Below are 22,199 nucleotides of genomic sequence, written 5' to 3'. Positions count from 1 at the left end.
TCACGACCTCGGAATGTCACCATTTACCGGATGTTACCGATTGCAGTAGCTTACCCGGTTCCTGCATACGCTAATGACACCATACTGTACACGGGAAGTCGATGGCTGCAGCACGCCTGATTTCCGAGGAATAAGTCAAACGTCTAGGCAACGATCGCATAACCAGGAACCTGGAACCTGGTACCTTGACAGAACAATCTTTCCACCACTCACATCCTTTTTCGTGCCAAATGAAATGCTGGAAATGGCATTGCGCCTGATTCGCATTCTTACAACACAGGTGTCATGTAGAGCACAGAAGGAGCAGCATACAATAGCTGGGCCATGACAGGATGATTTGTAACCTACAATCTCAAACTCTAAACTCTGCTCTCTGGCCATACAAGGCGCTGTTCGTCCACATCCGAGTCAGGAACGCGCCATGCCCCACCGCCACCATTCTGCTTTCTCGTGTCAAACGGTTGGTACTCCCCACTTTCCACATTCTTCAGCTCGTACGGCTCGTTCTGGATAACGACTCCGGTGGGGCCCTTGGCGATTCCCTCATGCACATTGTCGTTGCTGTTGCTTTTCCCGCTGCCATGGCCATAGCTTTTGATGATGCTGCGTTCGCGACTGTGGTACTGATACGAGCCGTTTTGCGTGCGATGTCTCTGCGCTTTGCTGAAGAGGGCTTTGGTGGCGGGAATAGAGGCACAGAGGATGCCTACGTTGATTTCAACCATGCTCCATACGTTGATGGGTACGCTGTCGAAAAAAGGATCCTTGGATTCCGTGTAAACGCCAACTGAGTAGAGGCGCACGATCGATGCGATGCAGCTGAATGCGCCGAGACTGAAAATGATCACAAGAGCGAACTTTTCTCGTCTTGGGCGCTGAACTTTGAGCAGCGTAGTTATAGGAAGAAGCAGAATCCATATATCGGCGATAATGTTGATAGCGCTTGTTGCTGGAAAGATGGTTAGAAAAATTGACTAGATAAGGAATTGGTACACCTACTGTAGAAAAACGCTGTCGCATTGATACATTGGCCTGGAACCTGACCAGCCAAGTCCCACATCTTGTGTAGTGGAACACACTGTGCCAGACATACAATCACGCAGATGACACCGAAGGCGACTAGGAAGTAGATTGTGACTTTGCAAAGGTACTCGAATCTTTTCTCGACGGCTGTGGAACTCTTTAGCAATGTCCCCTTGTTAGAAGAAACGAAACTGACCGATGCGTAGGTAGAAGAACAAAATCGAGATTTTGATAGCGTTGATGATGAGATAGTAGACAATCTCAATCGCCAGTGTCGCCTGGATTTGGTTCAACATCTGCCTGAGCTCCAGAACCTTGCCACTGAAGCCCATACCATTATCGCGCAAGATGAAAATGGCGACAAGATAAGCGACGGTGAACAGCTGCTGGAGTTAGACAATGAGCAGAAGGTAAGTGTATTGACGTACGAGTGCGAACACCATAGCATAGTCATCTTTGCCTATATTTCGCACAATTAAAGTACGGGTGTAGAGTCGGAGAGCGACACAGATAACTGATGAGGGTTAGCACAAAGACGAGCTCAGGCGCCTGATCTTTGCTTACTTGAAAGTATAGTCAGAGCCGCAGAAACTCCTACGCAAATGTCTTGGGTTACCTGACCCATTGTGGTGTGAATTGGGTATCAATCATACAAAAAAACATTGATGCAGTGCAACATGCTCACGATACTTCAAGAAGATGGCCGATTTAATGGATATGAGGCAAGCCATCGGCTCGTTGGTGTCAGAACTTACCCGCCTTCGGTACGCACAACCGGTGGCAGGTCACATAAAGTTTGTAGATGGAGGCCCTTCCAGCAGCAGCCGACATTAACGAGCTTTGCGATAGGCCTATCTATGTAGGAGTACGGCTCAAACGCAGGACGAACGGAAACTCTGTACGTGTAAGTAATAGATCATATTTCGGTGGCTACCCGCTAGACTAAGCGATGCTATAGCCGTGGAATCGGTGCGGGGATAAGCGAACCAGCCGTTGATGTGGCGTAGATTGCGGAATCTGGACATCGGACAATGGTACAATGCAGTTAGTGACAGGCCAACAAATCAGGCATCCGGCCAATAGACATACACCAAGATCAGGCGAGATCGAGGGTAGTAAGGGTATCCGAGGGATGCCGCTATGCTATTGTACCGTATTATGCAGGCTAGGAGAGAAAGCTGGGGCCGAACTTGTTGGTGCAGCAAGAGGCTGTCGAATATCTGCACCTGCATGATAGTGTCCACGGACATCTACTTATTAATATTGGTGCGTCGTAGATGAAAGGACTCTGCGGTCTTTCCGGATTGTCAGGCCAACTTCCATCTCTTTGCGAACTCTATCCCTTCCGCCAGCGTACCCACTCTTGCATCGATGACATATCCTTGCTCCGCGAATTTGATACATTCATCATAGAGGTCTTTTAATGGAACAGAAAATGTCTCTATGAATTCGTTCTCTTCGAGCTCTGGCTGTGGGTTCTGATTCTCCGGCCGAGACATGTCTACCGTGACGTGAATCATCCTGAGGTTGGTATTGCAGAAACCAGGATCTAGACGAATATTAGTATGCAAAGCTGAAACAGTGAGCAATCATGGTGATTTGGTGGATGCGATGATAAATGGTGAACGCAACATGCGCTTCACATGTAACTTTACCACGAGGAGGCTAGCATGGGCAAGACGCAAGACTCAAAGGATGCTGAGCGCTATTAGAGATTTTCACTCACCGTTGAACATGATGGGGGTAACCTGGAACTAGACGCAGGACCTAGAGTCAATCCAAGCTCCATCAGCAGAAGAAGAGCTCGCTCACAGTCTTATCCGACACGAGTTCTCCAATGTACCCTGTCTCCTCCTTCAGCTCGCGGATGGCGCACGTCTCTGGACTTTCATCGGGATCTATTAAGCCAGCGGGAACTTCTATGACGGTCGCATTGACTGGTGGGCGCCATTGCTTTTGGAGGATAATCCGAGGCTCGTCATTAGGATTCTCAGCGTCTTGAAGAATTGCTGCAACACCGACGCCATCGATTTCGGATCCCTTGGGTCGAGTGAGACGCTCCCCAGACTCCCATGTGCGCTCAATACCGTTGGGATCAGTGTAGGTGATTCTAGGGACTGTCAATTGATTTTTGACGCAGAATGGTGGGTTATTGTTTCTTTTAGCTCAATGCAAGCGCTCTTTGAGCTTCGAAACTCGTAGCATTGGGTAGTAACACAACAAAATACGAGCACGTGCGTGGGCGACATTGGCTAGATACTTACTTCACGAGCGTCGCCCATTTGGCGTCTTTGTTGTCCAGGGGCTCGGTTTTGATCACTTTGGAGTTGTCGGAAGATTTGTCTTGTGAGGCCATGATAGTGAATATGATTTGGAGTAGACCGGGCTGCTTGGCGGTTTCGTGCTACGTAGTGTTGAAGCTATGCAAGGAGCGTCCTTTCAAAGGGTGGCCGCTGGACAGAACGTGTATGACGCAATACATCGCCACGGGCCGCCAAGACCCACACCCAACAACCTCAACCCAATTGTCAAGGACCCCTGGAGTACAGTCTGCCTGCGCTACTTGCTAGAGAATCACAGATGTCAACAGTCGTTCCCGACAGACTTCCTGCCGAGCATTTCTAGTTGTCTGCGCAGACAGTGGTAGGCCAGGCAGGAGAAATGTATGCTCTTTGCTTGGCTTCATGCACAAGACGAGATTTGACTGTCGCAAAGTCGGGAAAGGCCTGGACACCTGCTTTCTGGATCTCAGGACTCACCATGCGCATCGCATAGGAAGCTACTCTGCGGCTCTCACTAGGTAGGAAGCAAGTACGAGTGGAATCTTGGCATGATCTGCAGAAAGACACAGGGGAAGCGCGTGACCTATATGACGATGATGGGACCGACGCTCCCTATGACACAATCACGCAGAGCATGTCCAGGTCATGCAGCCGCAGACGGGAGGTTACAATCGATAGCGCGACGGACACCTCGCCAGGTGCCTACAATTGGTCCTTGGCTGGGCAATAGGCGACATGTTCAAAAAACCGAAAACTCCTATGTGGCACTGTATCCCTTTTCGCATGACGGGGTAAGATGAGTTTGGTCCTTAAGCCGCACACTATAGGCATGGCGGCGTGGCCGGCGCGAAAAAAAGTACGAGGTGGATAACTACCGTGGACCCGCCCAACTCGAGGGCCTGCCAAGCCAATGATGAACCTTTTTCCGCCAACGGTCACCGTACAAATTTGAAGGCTTCTCAAACCTCAACGCTGGACAGTGGCCGCGGTCCGCCCAGTTGCACAAACGTGTGCTGTTTCGTGCTCGCTGTCTGTTGGGAGTGGCAGAGCGCATGTAAGCGGAAGTCGGCAAACGGCGTGCTTACGGGCACCACATCGTACTCGCTATGCCGCGGAGCAAGGTTGTGATCCTCTACATGCATCGGTCGTGAGAGAAGCTACCGCGCCGCTGAAGGAGTCAGAAGCGAGTAACGAAACGTTTCGTCTTCGCGGACGCTGGCCGATTGCATCCTGGTGCGACAGGTTCTACTCCTGTCACGCATCGTTCAGAGCAAGCGTGGGATTGACTGCAGCAGCGGCCCTGCATCTGCTGCTCGCTTGCATCTTGCGCGCCTTGGGTGTTCGTGGCCTTGATGTCAACGGCGGCCGCCAGACAAAGTATGTTGATGTCGCGGAAGTGGAGGTACGAAATCGATAATCACCCTCAGCAATTGCTGCCGGGCTCCGGGAAATTACAGCAAGCGGAGGGACTCCGGGAGATGGCCATCGCACGGCGAGAAAGCGAGAAAAGGATGCCGCGCGTGGGTGTCGGGCTCGCTGAGCTGAAAAAAGCATGTGCAGGGGCCAGTTGCTCAAGCGCCATGTCCAGCCTAGGGTCCCTTTCCCCTGCCAAGCACAAAAGAGTGGGGCAACATGGGCCGCCTGAACAGCCGCCATTCCTGTTCCTCTCGCAGTCCATACTCGCCGTCAGGGGCTCGTCGGGACGAGAGGCGAATCATGCCTTGGTGAACCGTCAACACACGACACGGGCTCGATGGCTCGATGGCTGATGCGCCACAACTGTGCCGTCACAGGCGCTGGCTGCTTGGAGGCTGCCACTGCCGATGCAGTCGCCAGCCAAGGCCAGCCTCTGAAGCGCTGCCTCCTGTACGCACGCTGCACTGCTGCGCAATACAAGACGACATATCGCTGTCGGCAGACGGTCGTGGTCATTACGCTGTACGAGCGACCAGACTGTCAACGAACAGAGCTCTTTCGAATTTTTCGTAGGGCACTGACACGAGAGCAGGGCTGAGGCTGCATGGGCGTGCCGGATCACGACGCCCTCAAACAAAACCACAACTAAATTCGTTAGTCCACCTGAATCAGCCTTCCGTTTATGGCACCGTGCTGACTTTGATTGGTCTCGAGACTCGCTTGAGGTGCAGGCTCCAGAACCTAGGCGGTCGCCTCCGCTTTTAGATCTTAACCATGCGTACCGACGTCGTATGGATAGCGCCATGCTACTGGAGCTGTCAGCGCGCGCCTGTCCAAGCTACACTCTTTTACTCTTCATCCCCCGCTGCTCTGCTCGTCTTGCCTCGCTCCTCCAAGGACCTGCAATCCCAGTCACTCCCTAGTGTGTATCTTGTATACACGTCCTTTCGTTCATAACACCGTCCCGTACTACGCCTTCCGGAACAGGATATCCTCTGCTTTGATCCGACACTCATTCACAATCTCTACGACGATAAGCATCAACAACCGCACCGACCGGGACTTTCTTTAGCCGACCCCAATTGTAACGACCACATATACTCGACAAACGATTAATCCTGCTCAAAAGCACTATCCGCCAAAATGTCGAACTGGTTTGGAAACTTGGACCTGGCGTACAAGTACATGTAGGTTTCCAAGATACTTTGGTAGACCAAGACTAATCTCGAAAAGTGTCGTCTTCCTGTCACTGTTGGTTCTCACTATCCTTGCTGGATTCATCAAAGTGATGTTCAACCGTCAGAAGTAAGTGGCCATGTTACCGTGAGGGCTACGTGAACTAACGATAGCAAGGTTGAAGAAGGCGAAACAAACTGAGCTAGAGGCTGGACCCAAGGAGGACACTGTTGAACTGAACCAGCGTGAGAAGGATGAGGGCGATCTGTTCGGTATCCGTGCCATTGAGGCTGGTTTCTATGCTGGTGTTGCTCAATCGCGACCCACGTCAAGAGCAGGATCTGTCATGGGCGACAACCCAACGATGAGCACCAGCACCTTGGTCGGAGGCAGTGTCAACTCGCCACTCATGAAGGGACAATCCGCCAACAATAGCATGCTCAGCCTGAACCTCAACGCTACCAAGGAACCCAACGCACAACGAGTTTCTCCACCCACAATGAAGCTCCGTCCCTCCGAGGCCGAGCTTAGTGGAAGACGCAACCACAACGGTGCTGTTGACATGTCTCTCCAAGTTCCTCCTTCGCCTGGCCACCCGCGTGGTCCTCCTTCTCCAACTTTTGGCGGCTCCGACAGCGACAGCGAGGGCTTTACATCTCCGCGATCCATGTCACCCGCCGACCTTAACCATCAGCATTCTGCGCCTGCTCTCACTGTCTCACACCACACGGGCGATGACGGCGTCAGGTCGCAGCAGGGATCTTACCACAACTCGCCTGGCCAGTCGCCAACGCCGCTGTCGCCTCACAACCCGCCTACAGCCAAGCTGCCATCTATCCCCGGCCACGCATTGAGGAAAGAGTCGCGCTCTCCGTCGCCCGAGTACGATTACCCTCGGGTGCAGATCCACGAGCCGAGTAGGTAACACAATCTCCCGGTGCGTTGTTTTGTTTGTTGTACTTTTAGCATTTAGTAGATATATATCGGGCCATCCCTAACTTTTATTGCAAGACTCTGAGCCTTCATCGCCTGAACATCCCCAAATCCAACTACAGGCACGAGCCTACTCGCCACGCCATGAACGAGACGGAAGCGATGCGAGCAGCATCTACAGCAGCGGCAACCGGCTAAGCACTTTCCAAGCATACCAAGCTTCTCAGGAGGATGCGCCACAACAAGATTCGTACACTCAGACTTGGCAAAAGCAACAGGCACAGCGCTCAGCCTCGGCCACGTCAACAGTCGAGTCTGGTCACACTTCCATCCTGGGGTCGACTGACGATGAGGCGGAGCGTCGTCCCAGCCTCGCAAGCACTCTGTTCGCTCCGGGTCAGGGAGCCAAGGACGCGCGACTGAGCGAGTTCTACGAGGCATACTATCGCAATTCACACATTGGCCCAGCCCAGACTGTCGATGTCAAGAAACAATATGCTGAAAGGCAGTCGACCATCATGGAGGTCGATACCCCCATGGCGTCGCCCATGTTTCCTCCCAACCCGAACCCCGGCGCTGCCTATTAGATGAACCCAACTGTACATACAAACAGGCCTTTGTCCATTCGCACAGGGGCCATGTTTCATTGGCGAGGCGTTTGATGTGGGATTTGACATGCACCCGTGCATAGATTTCGACTTTCTTTTTCTTTCCTTTCTATCTTTTCTTCACCTGGACGGATTGCCTCGGACGCGCTGACGACGGAACAATGGCTTAGACGGTTCGATGATGGGCCGGACTGGCGTACGCAAGGGGGAAAACAGGTGTAGAGTTTACCACGACGAGACGCATGTTATTTGCATTACTGCCAGATAGTCACTACACACTACAGCACGCTACACCATCTACTAGCTCTATTCGTAATTTCTATTAGAGTACCTTTGCGTACGCGGCGCTGCTCATGCAGGGCTTTTCGTATATACATTCCGAAAGAGGAGATGTTCAATTCTGAAATGATCAAGTGTGCGTGACATGAAAAGGTACTTGGAGCCATCAGCTAAATGTGAATGACGATGATGATATGTGAGTGAAGAGTTTAAAAGTGTGGTAGCTCGGAGCCGAACATGGGACGATATGCAGGTACGGCGAGCTGGTAAAGCAGCAGAAAGCGCGGCTCACGACAGGAAGGAAAAACCTTCAAGCACCGACATGCCACAGACAGGCAGACGGAGTGGTTCGAGTAAAAACGGAGAGCGGATGGGTTGCGATGAGATGATGTTCACGCCATGTCGCACAGGCGGCGAAGGCGTGCCCCTGGCAGAACTGGGCGTGGGCGTGGCGGTGAGGGCGATCCCTGTCACCAATCTCGCGGCTTAAGATCGTGAGGTCGCCACTCGGATTTGTCTCCAAGACTGCGTGCCTGGCCTGCTGGACCCTGCATCAACACGAGTCTTGACGTCGCGTCGCCTTCACTTCTCCTCTCTCTGGCCGTGTGACGTTTTGGCGAGGCTGATTGAGCGCCCATCTCCACTACTCTTCATCTCCATCGCATTCGCATCAACCACCCCCACTCATTTCCAAAGCCATTGTCTTGGGCCTTCTCCCGCACAAACAAACAAACTAGCACCATTCGATTGGGTCTCTCAACAGACCCCCCTAGCAACCGCAGCCATGCTCACAATGTTCTCTGGCACCAAGCTCGCAGAGCTGCCGCCTGGAGTTTCTGCATCGCCGTCCCCACAGCTTCGGCAGCGAACCACATCGACGCAATCCGTACCCACGGCCGAATCCACACGAACAAACGACTACCGCGAAGAGAGGCGGCGCGTACACCACGAGGCCGATGTCGTCATTGTCGGCGCTGGCATTCTTGGATGCGCAGCGGCCGTCGCATTCGGCAAGCAGGGCAGAAGCGTAATACTGCTCGAGAAGAGCCTCAAGGAGCCGGATCGCATTGTAGGCGAGCTGCTGCAGCCTGGCGGCGTCAAGGCTCTGGAGAAGCTGGGCATGAGGGGTATGGCTTCCTATTCCATGTCGACTTCGACAACGAAATGCTGACATGGGCGCTACAGATTGCCTCGACGACATTGACGCCATTCCCTGCTACGGCTACCAGATCCTCTACGGCAAGGAACATGTCCACATCCCTTACCCCGACAACCTCGTCACATCCAGCCCCTCGCGAGCACCCGAAGGACGATCCTTCCACCACGGCCGATTCATCTCCAAGCTACGTGCAAAGGCAAAGGCCACGCCCAATGTCACCGTCGTTGAAACTACCGTCGAATCCGTGGTCAAGAGCGACTACACAAACCAAGTCGTGGGTGTATCGTCCAAGACCGCCGGGGAGCAAGACTACTACTTTGGTGCCATTACCCTCGTAGCAGACGGCTACGCCTCCAAGTTCCGCAAAGAATTCATCCCCCACCAGCCTCAAGTACGCAGCAAGTTCTGGGGGCTCGAAATGATCGACGCTCAACTCCCAATGCCAAACCACGGTCACGTCATCCTCGGCGACGCGCCTCCAATCCTCATCTACCAGATCGGCACCCACGAAACCCGCATCCTCGTCGACATACCCGAGAACCTGCCCTCGGCCAGCCCCAAGAACGGAGGTGTCAAGAACCACATGCTCAACGTCGCCCTGCCCCAACTCCCAGAATGCGTCCAACCCGCCTTCCGCAAGGCCATTGAAGCCGGTAAACTACGCTCCATGCCAAACAGTTTCCTGCCTCCTTCGACGCAAAAGCAGGCCGGACTCATCGTCCTGGGCGATGCCATGAACATGCGACATCCCCTCACAGGTGGCGGCATGACTGTGGCTTTCAACGACGTAGTCCTCCTCTCCAACCTCCTCTCGCCCGCAAACATCCCTACTCTAGAGGATACATCCGCCGTCTTGTCCGCCATGTCGACCTTCCACTGGCAGCGCAAGAACGGATCTTCCGTCATCAACATCCTGGCCATGGCTCTCTACAGTCTCTTCGCCGCCAACAACCAATACCTAGAGCTCATCAAGAAGGGCTGCTTCAAGTACTTCCTCCGCGGCGGCAAGAGTGTCAGTGAACCTTGTGGTATGCTGGCTGGCCTCATCACCCATCCCTGGATGCTCGTGTGGCACTTCTTTTACGTCGCATTCTACGCCATCTGGGTCCGCCTGCAGGAGGTGCCAATCTACAAGGCACCGTACACGCTGTGCGTTGAGAGTGCCATGGTTGTTTGGACGGCCATTTGTGTCATTGGGCCATATCTTGTTGCCGAAGTCAAGATGTAGTAATGTAATGGAAGAAGAAGACTGATACGGGTAATGTATATACGTTTCACCAGCCCCTCTGTTCGTGGGGCTTGTACATAGGGCATGCGATTGGCGTTTCTCGGATAAACCGTGTCGACACAGGAAACCCTTTCGATTCGGAAGGTTGATACATAGTATAGTTAATACGTAATCATGACACGAAATAGTCTCACGCTGCAAACTCTTGGTTGCCTTATTCTGCATGTCGTCGAATTGCCTCTCTCGCCCGCTCTAACTCACCCCATAAACCCTCCGTCGCGGCCCCTTGCCTTCTCTCTTGCTCTACGGTAGAGGGCGTTGGCACCATCATCCGAGGCGTGATGGGTATCGACGTGGACGTAAATGTGGGCAACGTAGGACTTGTTGCCGTAACAAACGAAGATGTTGTTGCATCCAGAAGAGACGGCACCCAGTCTTGAAGTGCCGGTTGATACATTGCGTTCCCGGCCGATGCCGGCGTGAACAATGGTCGTGGATTCCAGGCTACCTTGTAGTAGAGCCACGCCATCGTTGCGCCCGTCGAATTGGAATCCGTCAGCGGGTAAGAGGTAGTCTGGCCAGCCTTTCTCGCTACGCCATAAGCCGTGTAAGGCCAGTTCTTTGGTACTTGCTGTAGATACTGCGTCGGCGTTGCGTCTTCGGATGTACGAGTACTGGACGACCCATCCCCCGGTGTGCTTGTAGGCAGGCTGACTGTTCTAGTAGCTTGATTCATTCCACTCGTACTCGTGAAGCGACTGGCAAGTGTCAGTATGGCTGACACGTCACCCAATCTGTTGTCGTGGTCGACCGGTACACTCGTTGACCTGAGCCAGACCAGGAATGAAGAGAGCAGGTCGTAGAGGTTCGGAGTCTCCGTGTTGCAAAAGTCATGGATCTTCCACTCCAGCTGCCGGCTAGGTTGATTGCCGTCTTCGGTGTCGACGCCGGCTTGCTTCATGCACTCGTAGCACTGCATCACATTGTCTTTTTCAGCTTTCCCGTGGTTCAAGATGATGCTATGTTTTTCTTACGTCAGATGCGGCAGATTCTGCGGCGAGCAAAGGGGCGCAGACGCTTACTCTTTGTACATATCCCCCCTGCCGTTGCAAAGACAGCGTTGGTATACCTCGCTCCGTCCATCATCCGCGTTGGGATCGGTTATATTTCCGGTTATGTTGTAGCAGTATGCGAAATCGGTGAGGATCGAGTCACAGAAAGGAGTAATCCAACATGCCACTTTAGGATCAACATTAGGCATATGAGCCAGCATGCTGGCTGTGTCCCCTGATATGCTCTGCTGCGAGCTTGAGCGCAAAGACATGGTAGTTTGTTGTCGAATCGAAGACTGTGTGGCGTAGCCTTCGACGGCGTTTCTGGTCGTGGTCACAACCGGTTGAGATTCCATTGGAGTACAGCCATGTCCGCACGCTGCGACGAATAGCAGGCCTAGTACCAGGGAATTCATTGAGATTGCGATGCTTTCGAGTATCGAAACTTGTGTCCAGGATCAGGTGACGAGTAGACGAGCGTAAAGGAGCCGTATACGTAAGGAAGATCGAGAGTCAATCTGCAGCGTCGCTCAAGGCAGAGCTACCATGGACCGTAATCTAGGTACGATTAAATAGCCAAATTTTTTTTCTTCTGGCCTGCTGATGAAACATGTTTCTCGGAGTTGCGACATCAAGATGAGCTTGGTTGTTTGCGCGCAACATTTGTGTCTGTCGTTGGTGCACATCATTACGTCGTGACTGTTGCCGTTCACTTCAATTCTTTGTTGTATCTCTGAGCGTTTGTCGCCGTAGGAAGTGTGATGGTGTTCAGTAAACAAACATGATTCCACGAAGCAGGTGCGTTTACATGATTACCACACATTGAGAAGGCACATTCAGCTTACACCACTGCACCAGACGCACTCTATACTGGGATCGTGTACACATCTGAGTAGCTACCGGATAATTGTGATATTATATAGATAGATAGATGCTAGGTAATGAACAAGGGTGGATGACGATGAGAAAGTCAAAAGCGAGATGGCACACCAGCGCTCATCATTATCAATCGTGTTGAACAACAACAAGCAGATGCGAAGAAGCGGTGAGATAGACACGATATGTAATAGGAGGGATGGCAGTGCATGAAGAATCGCCACAGCTTGGGTGCGACGCTACAAGGAGCTGAAGATTGTGGCAAGCGCCAACGCAACGCCGCACGCGGCAAAAAGCGAATAGATACAAAGAAACAAACCGTAAAAAGCGATGACGACGCGCACACAGCCAAAACGATTAGCCATGGAGACATGACAGAGATTTGTGAAGCAAAGAGAGAAACCGCGCATATGTCCTAAACCGCATGAACAGCTCGTAAATGTGCCAATGAATCAAAGGGAAAGAAGACATGGCGACGGAAATTCAAACATGGCGGTCTCTTTCTAAATCAGAAAATCTCCAAACCTTCAAATTCGACGCATAGATCTCGATCTCCTCTACTCATTCCTGCAGCGTGTCTCTGGTCCCACACGGAGATGCCAAAGTTTGCAGGTCGACTCGCATAAACTCCAACGCGTACGGCTTTGTCTTCCACACCCCAGAAGAACCAGGTGACTTCTCTCAGCTTCTTCCAGCCGGACAGTTCGTCCTCGTATGACACCCATAGCGCATAGCCGATGCGCTCAATCTTGACGCGCAGGTCCATGCGTCGTTGTTGATGGGGCGGGAGTGCGCTCAGTGACCAGTCTGCACCTACGCCATTTGCGACCACACAACTGGCATGGCAGGCGTTGCTGGAGAACTCGAGCCCAACTTTGGCCCACTTGGATGCTGGCGCGGGAGCAACGTACGGTGGTGGAGGGCCGCGCTCTACTTGGGGCCTGGAATTTGGATTCTCTGCTGGGCTTTGTGAAGATGTGTTACCGTACCTCTCAACATCGTCAATACTAGAGGTTTGCGAGAGTGACATGGCGGAACTTGGCGCCGTGTTGTCATCCAAACATATGCTTGCAACATTGGGGACCTCGAGTGTTGTTGTCGCGTTTGCTGTTGCTGCCGGCATCTGCCCTGGCGGCGTGCCCGCAAATATGACCAGTCCTCCCTGGTCCCATTCGAGTTCCCAGTCTGCTGAGACTGTAACTTCTGCTACTATGAATGGGTTGCGCAAAGCGGTGTAGAGAATGGGAGCCGTCGATATATCCCCTGATGGTGGTTTCCTCCAAAGGTCGGTGTTTGGGGGCGCGGTCAGGGTGAAGGCATCCAGCCACTCTGGTACGACATTGTCTTGGATGTTGAGGGGCGTGAAGGAGGAGCTCGCGGGTGGCATGGCCTCGGTGATGCGCTCGATGCGCTCGCGGTCGGTAAGCGGAGATCAGCGCTCGGCGTCGGTCTGCTTTGTTCTACGAGTGGTTTTTGATGGCATATGTATATGTAGTCGATCTCCGTAGCTCCGGCAAGATGCCGAGTCGTGTTGAGTGTTGTCTAGCTCTGTGTGACCAAGCTCGGAAGGTCATTCGCTTTGGCAAAAGCAAGGATCCGGCTTACGTCTGACTTCGGCAGGATGTCAAATAACCAGAGATCTGCAAGAGGGATCGTGAGAGGCGCCCGCGCGAGACTCGTCAAGGAAGCCTATCGCACGGTCAGCACGAAGCCGTTTCATACCCCCTAAGCGACCTATACGACGCCCGTTCCTTGACGCCTCAGCAGCTGAGGTGTGAACAACACACGTGCTGCCGCATTAATGCTACGCGCGCTTCTGATGCTTACCTGGCTGGCGCAGCTTGGGGGAGAAGATGGTTGCTTTTTGTTCGGCTCAGCCTGGAGTTCCGGCGCAAGCTACGTAGCTTGAATCGTGGTCCGGTACACACGTCAGGAAGGACGACAGAAACCCCGTGAGACCTACTTCCACGCTGCTTGAAGATTATATAGCCCGTATGGTGCAGCGCTTGGCTTCGCGCCTAGTTACAAGTGGATGTCCATCCGAGCTGAGATGTGCCGCCACCGCAGAAAGTCCAGCAGCTATGCATCATTGCCATCGCGAACCAAGGACGCGGATCGTCCTGTCGCTAGTATCGCCTTGCGTTCGGTCCCTGCGAAGTCCAGCGAAGGGAAGAAGGAGCATTTGTTGAAGGTACAAAAGCCTCCGATGCGGCAAGGTGAGGTGGCCAGAGGCTATTTCCCAGCCCCGCGCTTCGCCGACTTGGAGCGTTGACAGTGCTTTTCTCATCTGAACACGTCGAGGAAACGCAGGAAATGGTCAATTCGAGCTACCTGCAGCGCAATCCTTCAAACATACTGGCCGATGTCGAGTTCGTGTGTCGGAAGCAAGATGCAAGTGTTCGTGGCAAGGCAAGGGCGATGTGCTGGAAGGTTTCACAGCAGAAACTATGTTCTGCATGGCCCCTAGTAAGTTCATGAACGCCCGGTATCATTTGGGTTTCCTGGCATACGTAATCGAAGTAGCTGCAAGACGGGCTGCCGTGAAAACAGCAAGAGTGAAGATCAGCGCATCACAACTACAACGAGTACGGATACAGGACGACGCGAGAGGTGGTGATAGTGGTGACTATCAGTAGTATGCTCTACTTGCTGCACACGCGACCTGCACCTTGCCTACAGTTTTTCAATACCGTTACGTTGTTCTTTGCGTGTTATCATCGAGGATCCAGATCAAGGAGATAAGCGCAAGGTGCAGTAATTGTGTTGTCACTCAGAGCCAGCTCACAACATGCCTTTGGGCAGCATCACTTGTGTAGGGCGCTGTCGTGTGGGATGTGGTGTGTCTACGATGCAGCTATCCGTCGATGCGTTGTCCATCAGTGGACAGCCCCATTTAGTCGGCATTCCCCAATTTCACAAACTCCGTGTAGAGCTTACTCAATATCAGCCAAGCTTCCCATGTAGTTGCATGTCATCCATAAAGCAGTAGAATTTGAATGAACTGATGATGGTCAGAATACAAATCGCGATACCGTCTACGATCAAGATACCACGCTGCAGTTGGGTAGCCAGAGCTGACGCTCTCGAGCACGACATAAGGGCTATCCATGTTGATTTACCCTCTCGGCTAGAGAGAAACTGCCGGTGCATTTATCGGTGGCCATCTTGGCCGCTGTGCAACCCAGGCAAGCAGAGATGCTGGATCCCGATAGGCTAAGGCTTCCTGAACGACAATAGTCGGAATATTGCTCGGTTGGCAGGGGAGTGCATCATCGGCCTCTTCTTCCCACCAGAGACAAGATCATATCTCCATGCATCGCTGCGGTGAACCTGACAGTTCACAGCATGCTGCATTGGTGTTCTATGGCACGACCTCTAGGGAAGCAAGCTTCTGCCACTGTACGGCTATGTAAACGCGGTCGAGACTGAATATTGGTTTGGCTGTGCGGTATCAGCTTTCCGCGAGGTCTAGCTCCGACTGGGAGATCAAGCACCCCATGAGATCTCGAGACCATGCAAGGTGTATCTAGCAGGAACATTGGTCAAACTACCAAGCCTTCAGTTTATATGCATTCTTGTGTTTCTAGATGTATCTTGCAGAACGTAGGACGTGCTCTTCGAACAAGACCCCAGTTCAATCGCTTCTAACAGGTGAAGATTGATACAGTGTAGGCTCAGTAGCAGACCGATCGTTTGGTCAAGACTTGTGATAATATATGGTGCCTTCTGCGGCGAGCTCTCAGAACAGCCAGCTTTTCAGCAATTACGAGCTGTTCTTCGATGCCTGCTGGTCAGAGGAGCCAAGTGCCCGTACTTCTGTGGCAATCGCGGAGAATCAGGAAGAACGGAAAGAGACTTGAGAGATTTACGTATCCATGAAGTCACCAAGGCGGAAATGGTTCGACTGTGATGAGAATGTCACATTGCATCTCCTCCTTCACAAGATCATCAGTCGTCCTATCAACGAGCGTTTGACAATTTCAGTTTCTGCGATGGTTCACAACCGGTCGCCGATGGCAGGACTAGGTCAAATCATGGTACTAACGATTCGCCGCACTTGCCTCTTAGTGACCTAGCATTTGTCACCTCATCTTGACCGGAAGGCGATCAACAAGTATCGAAACATATGGGACCAGCCACAGGGAATGACGTTACAAAAGGGATGCTGCGGCTCATAGCAGTCGTGATAGTAGAGCAAAAAAACCTCGGCTCGCACGAGACTGGGTGTGGGATAAGGTTTGCATTAGCGGACGACATGTGACCTACGGTCTGGAGAACCACAGAGTTGGGTATCCGGTGTATGCCGAAAGGCTTCCGAGCCATCACTGGTTAGTCCTGCAGCTAATGCAGGTTTCGCAACCTCATGCCAGACGGTTTTCAAGGTCACTACCACGACCAAGGCCAGGTTGTAGCTGCATATCTCGATATTGAGGCGAACATCTAGACCGAAACTTTGAAAAATCCTGTTATTTGGTCGATCTTTACTTACACAGCTGCCGCAATCGTACGATGCATGGAGGGATGGGACCCGGAATGGTGAGGAGGGAGGATCGGCATGCAGGGTTCAGGCCTGGAGAACCCCAAGAAAGTGGAGCGCAGACCAGCCGTTTGTGGTAACTGACCGCGGCTTGGGATAGTAGTCAAAGTCTCGTGAATAGCAATACTCCATCCAAATTTCACCAACTAACAAAATAGAGAGTCCAGGTGCAATAGGCGCCGATAAGGCAAGGGACGGGTGATGGTTGCAAAGTGACTGTGCGCCAGACTGTAACGACTAGTCCAAGTGGGGAATGCCATGGATTAGTTGAACGTCTCCCAAGCAAGATGAAATGGTAATTCCCGATGCTAAAGATCGGGTACTAGAAGGCGATGAAACGTGATCCAAGGGGCAGACTGTCCAGGACTAGCGATATGTCCAGAAACTGCTCAGGCCTTTCGATAGACATTGATGCGACGAGGAAGTTCATCTGATGAAGCGCAGAGGTGTAGGCCTTGGTTCGCAAGGAGGGTGTCAAATGAAGTTTCCGGTCGTAACTTAAGCTCCTTCAAAGCCTGCTGGAAATGCGGAGAATGGTTTGGGCGAACGGCCTTTTGGTATGAATCCCAGCCCTGGAGTTCAATAGCGAGGTATCCACCTGTTCGCAACGACGACGCGCACTTGTCAAAGAAAGCAAGTAGACCAGCGTCTCGATGTTCGAGGTGGATCCATTTAATGACGGATAATGCCAGGATCACATCGTATGACTCCTTGACGTCGTGGCCAGAGGGTACGGCCCAATCTGCAGAGGAGAAGGTTACACGCGGCCAGGCAGATGTCACAGTGGATGCGCTATGCGCAGCCTTGTTTTGCGGTTCAATCCGGTAGCCATGAGTGAGTACGGCCGATATGGGAAAGTAGTCGACAACGGGTGCCGAGCTACTCGTGGGGGGTCTGGCACGGGAAGCACGCAGGGCCAGGAGCTTCTCGGCCTGGGCAATCAGCTTGGGATCGATATCTATGCCAGTGACAGATGCCGCATGGAAATCAAAGGCTGCGCGTTGATCAATATCGACAAGATGTGGTAATAGTCGGTTGCAGGAGGTTGCAGGGGTATCCTTCCTACACTTACATAGTTGGATTGAGACACTGCCAGCATTACAGCCGATGTCCAAACAATGCTTGGCGGCGAAGATTCCGGGGATCAGCGTAGCCAGGATTTTTAGACGTGGGTCAAGAAGGTGAGTCGCAGAGGCAGGCAGTTTTGACACCCCACTATAATCTGCAGGCGAGTCAGTACGAGTCGAAAGCAAAGGCAGCCATTGCCGAGTAGACGCCGCTTTGAGAACGTGTCAGGACGCCAACAGCCCGTCTTGGTGAGATCGGTTCGCACGCCTACCCTTGTAGTTGCCAAACTCAGTAGCCATGACGGCTCCGCCGAGGCTGCGTGTCGATCGGGGCCGGGGAGTTTCTTGGTCGGCCTGTGGTGGACGAGTGGCGACGTGATTCATGCGCTGTCGAGCAGCAGCGTGATGTATATTTTGGAGAGGGGGGGAGGGGGGAGGGGGCAGGGAACGGGCGGTGAGAGAAGTGCAAAGTGGGAGGTGAGTGGTCAGCAGGTTGGGAAGTCGCGTAAATCCCAAAGACGGCAGGTGTGCTCGGGCAGACGATTGGCTACCACACGTGCCAGGTAGAACAATTGGCTGACCTGTCCACCAAAGCCAATGTCACGATGGGAGGTGAGGGGTAGGAAAGGATGAGTGTGTCAAAGTAGACATGCGCCCGCTCGAGGTAGCACAGAGCGGACGCGGCTAGGCTAGGCTAGGGAGAGGGCAGCGCAGGTACGCTGGATCCGTGCGGGCAGCAATATCAGAGATGGAGCCTGCCTGAATGAGTAGAGGAAGCAATAGGAGGAGCGGCGCTAGCACTGCCAAATAGGTGCCGTCTGCCAGGGTGCCATTGCAACTCTGTTACTCAGGCGATGAGTGTTCCGAGGTTTGGAAAATAGGCGCCTGTCCAGATCAAACTTGACCTGCACTGCTAATCGAGTTTACTCTCCCTCTCCCTCTCGCTCCTTGCCCTGTAGACGATGCACAAAGTCTGGTTGATCATGGCTGGGTCTGGTTATTGTGCCTCACACCGTATATTATCAGTCTGCATGGTACAACTGCCGCATACCATGCTCAAGTCACCCGCTGAACAGCACACACACACACACACACACCCCATGACGCTTCTCCCAATCTCCTGCCACTCTCCTCAAACCGTTGCGCCGCAAGCGAACCGCCGTGATTCGCGTCGCAGCCATAGAAGCGATATATGTTTGTCTTAATGTCTGCTGTTAACGACAACGGTCGCCCGCCTGGGGCAAGCGCAAGCCACCGACATCGTTTGGGCGGCCGTGCCCGTGGGCTATCGAGTCCGATAGCCAGGTGCAAAGGCAATGTCTCATGTCACTGAGTGATGGACGCATGAGACGGCAGCCGTCTTCCAAAAGCCCGGTAGCCGTCCTGACTGGGTTCACCACCAGCAGAGTTTGGGCCACCTATAGCACACATACAGCATGGCAGCAGACCCCACCCATCCCAAGTGGGTGCGCGGAGACGGACAAGAAAGGCGTCGCAGGGCAGATCGCTTTTAGCCGCAATCCTCCAGCCTCGCCATTGGCCTGCGCCCGCTCTGACAGATGGGCCCGTCAAGCCTTTCCTAGGTTCGCGCTGCAGCTGCTCCTTCACTTTATCTGGACCCTCGCCGAATGTGAAAGCGTCTGCCGCTCGCGATGCTACCCTCCACTCGCCAGCGCCCGTGGACCGAGTTGCGTGATATCTGGCATATTGCTCCATATTGGCTGCCGCCCGGTCACAGTGTGCAACACCCCGGTCCGTCTTGATTCGAAACAGACGTGCCTGCGAAACCGGGACGCCGTTGTTTGTCTCTCTTTTACCCGGCCGCCAGCCTATTCGGTGACGCCCCACGAAAATACTGCGAAGCCAGTTTCGGAGCTAGACACGAGTCCTGGGCCACTCGCGTCCCAAAGTCTCCAGCTGCATGGGCTGCGAACGCGGTGAGAAGACAGAGTGGACTGCCGCAGAGACCACATGCACCGACTAGCTCACCCAATCCCCTAGACCACGAGGAACAGACATGACTACGTTTCTCCACAAATTTCACCTGCTTGTACTGTACATAGTGCCCATCTCCCGGCCTTCATATCGCTTGCACCAACCCAAGTCAGAAACCTGGGGAATAACAGCTGCCCGCCAAGCTCGGATCCATGCACCCACTCGCTGCACTTATCGCTGTCCTGGTCAGAATTTATGCTCCGAGCCGGCTACTCTAGACGGTCGGCGTGAGGCTTGCGAGTGAACAGGGTGCTGCGGGCCCACCCCCGTCTGCATCCTTTCCTCTTCCCGGGCGCCCGTTGTTTTAAGGCGTCAGAGCGCCTCCACTTCAACGTCGCCATTGCTGAATCCAAGCATCTGACCGTCGATCTGGCTGCTGGCGATCCAGATACGTACAGGGTCGCCTACAAGGGACATTAAACTATAAACTATCAACGCCGCCACACTCGAGGCAGTGCCCCCATTCCTGACGTCTTGTCCAACACTGCACCACTCCCTGCTGCTCCCAATTTGAAAAGAGCCTCCGAACTGGACACAAACAACATCCCAATGCGGCTTCGTGCATCGTGTCCTGGCCCGGCCAAATAATAATACACGCATGTCCCAACCACCTCCACCTCCTCCGCCGCCGTCGCTCCCTCTGACAACGACTTCTCGTCCTGCTCCAGATATGACTGAGACCCAGAAACTTCCCATCTTCTCGGCCCCTGGCTTCCTCGACTGTTCTCACCGCCGACTCCCCCCGCTAGAGATCCCGCCAGACGCTGTACCACCCCGGTCCGATCACCAGTTCCGCTCCTCCATCAATCATCTGCCCTCGATTCATGCTGGATTGCCTCCGCGACACGACTATCCTCAGCCGCCCTCCGTACACAGATCGGCAGCTCCTGTTGAGAAACTACTACAACATTCAAATTCCTACACCCCACCCAGATCAGACCCTCCATATTCTCCTCAGCAATATGGCCCGTCCATCTCACCACGTTCCGAATTCGACAGCAGAGGACCGCGCAGATTGACAGAACACCGCTATGCTTACGAAGATTCCCGGCACTACCATCACAGCCAACACCACGAGCAGCCATACTCGTCTCTCACATCCCCAGTAGAGGCCTTGCAGCAAAGGTCATATCCGCCACTGCCGTCACCTGGGTACACACCGAGCTATGCATCGAGCAGTACTCCATTCCGCGGATCCGTAGGCTCCCATCAGCACTCACAGTCACATCGGGGCTCCCTAACAGCCCCTTCCGGATCTATCTCGTATTCGGAGCCATCTGCAACTGCCGCTCCGCCTCAAAAACAGCATCGAGCGATTCCATTGCCAGGTTCGATACCACAGCCGGTGTACAACGAGCAACTGTAAGGATACTTCTACGCTGATCAAGTAAGTGACCTCCCGTTAACGCATACAGGAATTTGAACTATGAACTTCGTGTGCGGCAACAACCCATCGCCGCGCGAGCATGTGGGTTCGGAGAACGCGACCGAAGGGTAATTGACCCTCCGCCAATCATCCAACTACTTGTAACAGATCCGAAAACTGGTGCCGCCGAACAAGAAGAGCTGCGTTACTCGCTCAACGTGGTTCATTGCACACTCTGGAATGCCGAGGGAACAAACGAAGAGACTGCACTCATACAGCCCGACCGGCGAACGACGCGGCGATTAATGGGCCAGCTCGTGGCCTCGCCATCAGTAGCAAAGGATGAGCATGATGCCGAAGGCTGCTTCTTCTGCTTTCCAGACCTTTCTTGTCGTACACATGGCAAATACCGACTTCGGTTCGTCCTAATGCGCATCGATCCGATGAACCTCCATGTGGGAGGATTTTCGCCAATACTTACCGAAGTCCTGAGCGACGTCTTCACTGTCTACACGGCCAAGGACTTTCCCGGTATGCGACCAAGCAGTGCTCTCACCCGAGCATTGAAGTTACAAGGATGCAACATTCAAGTGAAGAAGGGCAACGAGAAGGCACTGGCGCGCAAGCGACTTACCGCGAGTCAAGAGCACGACAACAAAGACGAGGAAGAGTTGAAGCGAAGACGCAGGGAATAACCATCCCGACACAACCTCGACGGCGTTTATTTTTCTCACAAGCATCAACTATAACGGACGGCGTGGGGTTGCTATCTGGGTTATCTGGAGCATTTTTCGCAGATACCGACTTGCATCTTGACGACATGATGAACGAAGAACATTCACTCGGACGACATACATCTTGATTGACTGGCTGGTAGCGATGAGGCTGTTTGCATGGCGTTCACGCAACACGAGGGGTCGGAAGACTCGGTGCGGCGGCTTTATTGTAATGCTTTTGATATTCGACGGAAAGGAGCACGATACCATTTTGATAGCCCTTATTTGCAAATAACATGAAGAGTCGCTAGCTAGGCTATTAGCATTATGCCTCGACAATGAAGCTGTGAGGCAAAGATTCGCCGAGGGTTGATGGCCGCAAGTCGCCTGCCTAGGCAAGCCTCACGCCTCGAGAGGACGCTAGTGCGGGCATCAGCCCCGCTAGATGGTCCATGCGTAGATTTTCTTTCCAACTTAACGCGTGCA

At 53.2% G+C, this 22,199-nt stretch overlaps 6 protein-coding genes across 6 annotated transcripts; 3 read left to right on the top strand and 3 right to left on the bottom strand.

The window, feature by feature from the left end:
- Positions 1-359: 359 nt before the first annotated feature.
- Positions 360-1,648, bottom strand: ACET3X_005104 (uncharacterized protein; the record flags this gene model as incomplete). Its single annotated transcript, XM_069451273.1, has 5 exons — positions 360-949; positions 1,000-1,170; positions 1,220-1,406; positions 1,452-1,537; positions 1,588-1,648. The coding sequence occupies 5 exons, from the start codon at positions 1,646-1,648 to the stop codon at positions 360-362; spliced, it is 1,095 nt and encodes a 364-aa protein (XP_069307148.1).
- Positions 1,649-2,266: 618 nt separating this feature from the next.
- ACET3X_005103 (uncharacterized protein) lies at positions 2,267-3,602 on the bottom strand. Its single transcript, XM_069451271.1, has 4 exons — positions 3,288-3,602; positions 2,836-3,133; positions 2,750-2,777; positions 2,267-2,572 (listed from the first exon to the last, which is right to left on the bottom strand). Exons 1-4 carry the CDS (start codon positions 3,377-3,379, stop codon positions 2,331-2,333), a joined length of 660 nt encoding a protein of 219 aa, XP_069307147.1. The 5' UTR covers positions 3,380-3,602; the 3' UTR covers positions 2,267-2,330.
- Positions 3,603-5,593: 1,991 nt separating this feature from the next.
- ACET3X_005102 (uncharacterized protein) lies at positions 5,594-8,112 on the top strand. The gene is made up of 4 exons (XM_069451270.1): positions 5,594-5,908; positions 5,955-6,026; positions 6,075-6,814; positions 6,909-8,112. The coding sequence occupies exons 1-4, from the start codon at positions 5,865-5,867 to the stop codon at positions 7,415-7,417; spliced, it is 1,365 nt and encodes a 454-aa protein (XP_069307146.1). The 5' UTR covers positions 5,594-5,864; the 3' UTR covers positions 7,418-8,112.
- A 106-nt stretch (positions 8,113-8,218) lies between these two features.
- On the top strand, positions 8,219-10,294 carry ACET3X_005101 (uncharacterized protein). Its single transcript, XM_069451269.1, has 2 exons — positions 8,219-8,844; positions 8,903-10,294. Exons 1-2 carry the CDS (start codon positions 8,502-8,504, stop codon positions 10,102-10,104), a joined length of 1,545 nt encoding a protein of 514 aa, XP_069307145.1. The 5' UTR covers positions 8,219-8,501; the 3' UTR covers positions 10,105-10,294.
- A 2,246-nt stretch (positions 10,295-12,540) lies between these two features.
- On the bottom strand, positions 12,541-13,419 carry ACET3X_005100 (uncharacterized protein; the record flags this gene model as incomplete). The annotated part of the gene is made up of 1 exon (XM_069451268.1): positions 12,541-13,419. The coding sequence occupies one exon, from the start codon at positions 13,417-13,419 to the stop codon at positions 12,541-12,543; it is 879 nt and encodes a 292-aa protein (XP_069307144.1).
- Positions 13,420-19,260: 5,841 nt separating this feature from the next.
- ACET3X_005099 (uncharacterized protein) lies at positions 19,261-22,035 on the top strand. The gene is made up of 2 exons (XM_069451267.1): positions 19,261-20,993; positions 21,047-22,035. The coding sequence occupies exons 1-2, from the start codon at positions 20,230-20,232 to the stop codon at positions 21,690-21,692; spliced, it is 1,410 nt and encodes a 469-aa protein (XP_069307143.1). The 5' UTR covers positions 19,261-20,229; the 3' UTR covers positions 21,693-22,035.
- The last annotated feature ends 164 nt before the right edge of the window (positions 22,036-22,199 follow it).

The sequence above is a fragment of the Alternaria dauci genome, chromosome 4 (genome assembly GCF_042100115.1).
Source record: "Alternaria dauci strain A2016 chromosome 4, whole genome shotgun sequence".
Lineage (NCBI taxonomy): Eukaryota > Fungi > Ascomycota > Dothideomycetes > Pleosporales > Pleosporaceae > Alternaria > Alternaria dauci.
This window is presented reverse-complemented; position numbering and strand designations above follow the sequence as displayed.